A 3,717-nucleotide genomic window follows, 5' to 3' on the forward strand; every position below is an offset into this window, starting at 1 on the left:
ATAGAAAATGTAAATGGGACGAGTTTGCTTCTCTTGCATCGGTGATACGAAAAGTCAAGGCTCTTAATTTTCTTCACGTAAACTTGTTCTTTTCTTAGTTTAAAGATTACTTCAAAGGAGATTCAGTATATTGGTAGATGTTAGTGTCAAATTACGATGAGAGACAGATAGATAGACTGACAGAGACAGAGAGAGATGCTTGGTGAATGTCATTGTTTCAAATAAAATTAACGCAGCGAACGGTTTTCGGACATGCAAATTTATTAGTACATTGCACTTTAAAACTATAGATTATTAATGTGCTAAAGACAGGCATCTGGCGCACGTCTGTAGAGTAACTGTTTCTAAGCATGTTCGGGAGCATCGGGCATTTCCTTAGCATGTTAAATACTCCTGGGAGACAATCTTGAGCAAATGATGACAGGAAAGGTTCTGAGACGACTGAAGTTATAAATCTTAGTATCCTTTTTTGCTCGCTGAAAAGAGGTAAAATTGTCATTGATAATGCTAATGTATAGAATGAAAAAAAAAGATTGTTGATGATAATGCTAATCGATAGACGAAATGGTAAAGTGAATAGATTAACGCATCACCGACATGTTGCCGTGAAGATGAAGCCATATATTAAAATATGACAGATTTAGTCGCAAAATTAACAGGCAAAACAATTACAAGTTTGGAAAAATTCTGATATTTGTATCGATTTATGAACAGGTCTATATATATATTTACAAGTCCATGAATGTATGTATGTATGTATGTATGTATGTATCCATGCATGCATCTATGTATGTATGTATGTATGGATATATGCATACATGCATGCATGCATGCATGTATGTATGTATGTATCTATGCATGCATGCATGTATGTATGTATGTATCTATGTATGTATGTATGTATGTATGTATGTTAAAGTTTGGTTAATATTTCAGAGCTTACCTCATTAGTTTTTGATGTTAGTTTGATGGCTTACAGCTACATTTTTCACTTTGCTTGTATGCTTGATTCTTTTTACTATGATTTGGTGTTGTCTCTTTTTCCTGAATCGATTTCTTGCTTATTTTGTTTTTAATTTCTACCATAAAATAAGTAATGTCTCAAAATATGTTGTTAAGAAAACTTCGCTGCCACAGATTTTAATTTACATTTCAAATTAATTTTCTTCCAAGGAGACAGCACTGATTTGTAACAATAAAAACGCATCATATTATATTAGTTGAATTTTAAAATCATTTTGAGTTAAGATTAAAATGAATGAAAACAAGTATCACGGCTCGAAAGAGATGCCCCAAAATACGCCAAGGAAATCAAATGTTCGGTTCCTAGGTCTTGTGGGCGCTAAAACTTGATGCATAAATTGAATGTCAGTTTGATTCTTTCTATATCTCTCGTCTTACACTTGGCGGGATGATGGGATTGCCGCTCATACTCCGGTAACGACCTTATACTAATATGCTCATCTACACTTACGGTAGTATCCACCATAACCGTATCCACCATTTCCCCACAAACCGTATCCACCGCCATATCCACCATATAAGCCATGGCCGTATCCACCGTAGTATCCAGGATTGGAGCCAGCGTAACCTCCGAAATATCCGGGGAAGTATCCACCGTATCCATGTCCAATCCCATACCCTCCTCCGTAGTATCCACCGGGGTAAAAGCCACCATATAATCCACCTGGATACCCACCGTACCCGACGCCACCGTAATACAATGGTGGTGTTGCGCTTACAACAGCAAGGAAAGCAAGGGCGAGAATTGCTGCCTTCATGTTTTCTGTGGAACGCACATTTTAAACAAAGACATTTATAACCAACACTACCAACAATTCCAAAGGTTTGTTTTATTATTATTATTATTATTATTATTATTAACTTTTATGAAATTATGAAAAAATCTTTTATCTGATGCAATGTTAGAGGTATCTTATTATATTACGTAAAGACACTCCACAAGGAGTCAGAGGCGCTCAGTCGGAATACTTCCTCGTTATCTACAAAATGAAAAAGGAAGACACTGATCTGAATACTATTTTAGGGGAAGGCCAGCATACCGAGAAATGGGCTAATAATATCAAGGACAATGTCCCAAATGATCAACTATTTAAATAAGATCAATGCCAATTTCGGAGATAAGGGTTTGCGCAATAATTTTCATCCCAATGTACCACTCCATGTGCTATCTCCAGAATATCAGCGATATTTTCCTGAAAGAGCGACTCATATAAATATGGTTGAATAACTATATCTAGCTACGCATGGAAACCTTTCACTTGTCTATTTCAGACAAGACGAATACACAATCAACTACATCAGAATAATCTATGATTTACATATATTAATAAATTAACTACATCAAATTCATCGCTATTATATATCAAATTCATCTATTATCTGCCTCAAATTAACCCATTATTTGCATCAAATTAATCCACTATAAAAATCAAAATTAATCTATCAAGTCCCTCTCAAGCTAAAGTGCGGCCTGATTATGGAATAAATAATCACATTTTCAGATCCAAACAGCAACAAAGAAATATACATAACTAAAACAAATTTAAAGATATTAAAACAAACTTATGTCTTGTAGACTTCACAAAAGTTTTGATAACTTACGGTACAGCTTTACTCACACTATTTTTAAAGCTGCTATTAATGGTAGATTTCCTAATAATATAAAATATTGCAAATACAGGTATTAATTGCAGATTTCTTAACACACACACACACACACACACATATATATATATATATATATATATATATATATATATATATATATATATATATATATATATATATATATATATATATATATATATACGTGTGTGCGGGGGGGGGGTAGATAGTGAGAGAGAGAAAGAGGAATACCTGTTGTAGCAGACGGCTATCCTGCAGCTTCTGTCTTGCTATCGGTAGGTAAAGTAGCACTTTTATAGGAGGAGGAAAAACATTAAAATGTAATAATTGTCATCATACATTTGCATATACAGGACATACTTACTAATATTGACTGATATTTATTAACCATGACGCCTTAAAACAAGAAAAACAAGTGATATTTGCCTTTATGAACGTCGTAGATATCCCCATGAACGTGAAGCAACCGTTAATAGTATTGTATTGGGATAGAGTAGAATTTATACTTTCCAACTGCTCAAAATGTCATATTTACATGTGTCAAAACATTCTTACGTTAATGACCACTACATTTAACGTATTTAATTTATATGAATACTAATACTCCAAAATGGTCCATATGTACCATGCAATCGATTAAGGACTTTATGGTTGATAACATGTTTCTTTTTTTTTTCTTGTATGACCACTGTTCATTATCACCCGATGCCTTCCTCGGTATGTACATGATAGATTGCATTTATTAAACAAAAGTGACAAACAAGTAGTCTAATAAAAAATCACTTGTAGAAAGAAGATTGTTTTTCGATGAAAATCACACGAAGAGTTAACACACACACACACACACACACACACACACACACACATTGTGGCCCAGGACGGCCGTGTGGTTTAAGGCGCTCTCCTTTACCGATTACTGCCATTTCATCCTTGTCGAAGTGGTTTCGAGTATCGGCCAATGTGGTATGTAAAAGAGCTTGCTCCTAATTTCCCGTGGGTCGGTGGTTCTCACCGGTTGTTTCTCCACCATTTATAATGGTCGCATTGTATTGTCTAGCATGATCTTAA

The 3,717-nt window shown here is 34.6% G+C and overlaps 1 protein-coding gene across 1 annotated transcript; it reads right to left on the bottom strand.

The window, feature by feature from the left end:
• Window positions 1-240: 240 nt before the first annotated feature.
• On the bottom strand, window positions 241-2,944 carry LOC149794887 (uncharacterized). The gene is made up of 3 exons (XM_089963995.1): window positions 2,881-2,944; window positions 1,475-1,786; window positions 241-476 (listed from the first exon to the last, which is right to left on the bottom strand). The coding sequence occupies exons 2-3, from the start codon at window positions 1,779-1,781 to the stop codon at window positions 457-459; spliced, it is 327 nt and encodes a 108-aa protein (XP_089820121.1). The 5' UTR covers window positions 1,782-1,786; window positions 2,881-2,944; the 3' UTR covers window positions 241-456.
• Between the last annotated feature and the right edge of the window lie 773 nt (window positions 2,945-3,717).

This window comes from Sinohyriopsis cumingii, chromosome 7, assembly GCF_028554795.1.
Source record: "Sinohyriopsis cumingii isolate HCF-2022 chromosome 7, ASM2855479v2, whole genome shotgun sequence".
Classification (NCBI taxonomy): domain Eukaryota; kingdom Metazoa; phylum Mollusca; class Bivalvia; order Unionida; family Unionidae; genus Sinohyriopsis; species Sinohyriopsis cumingii.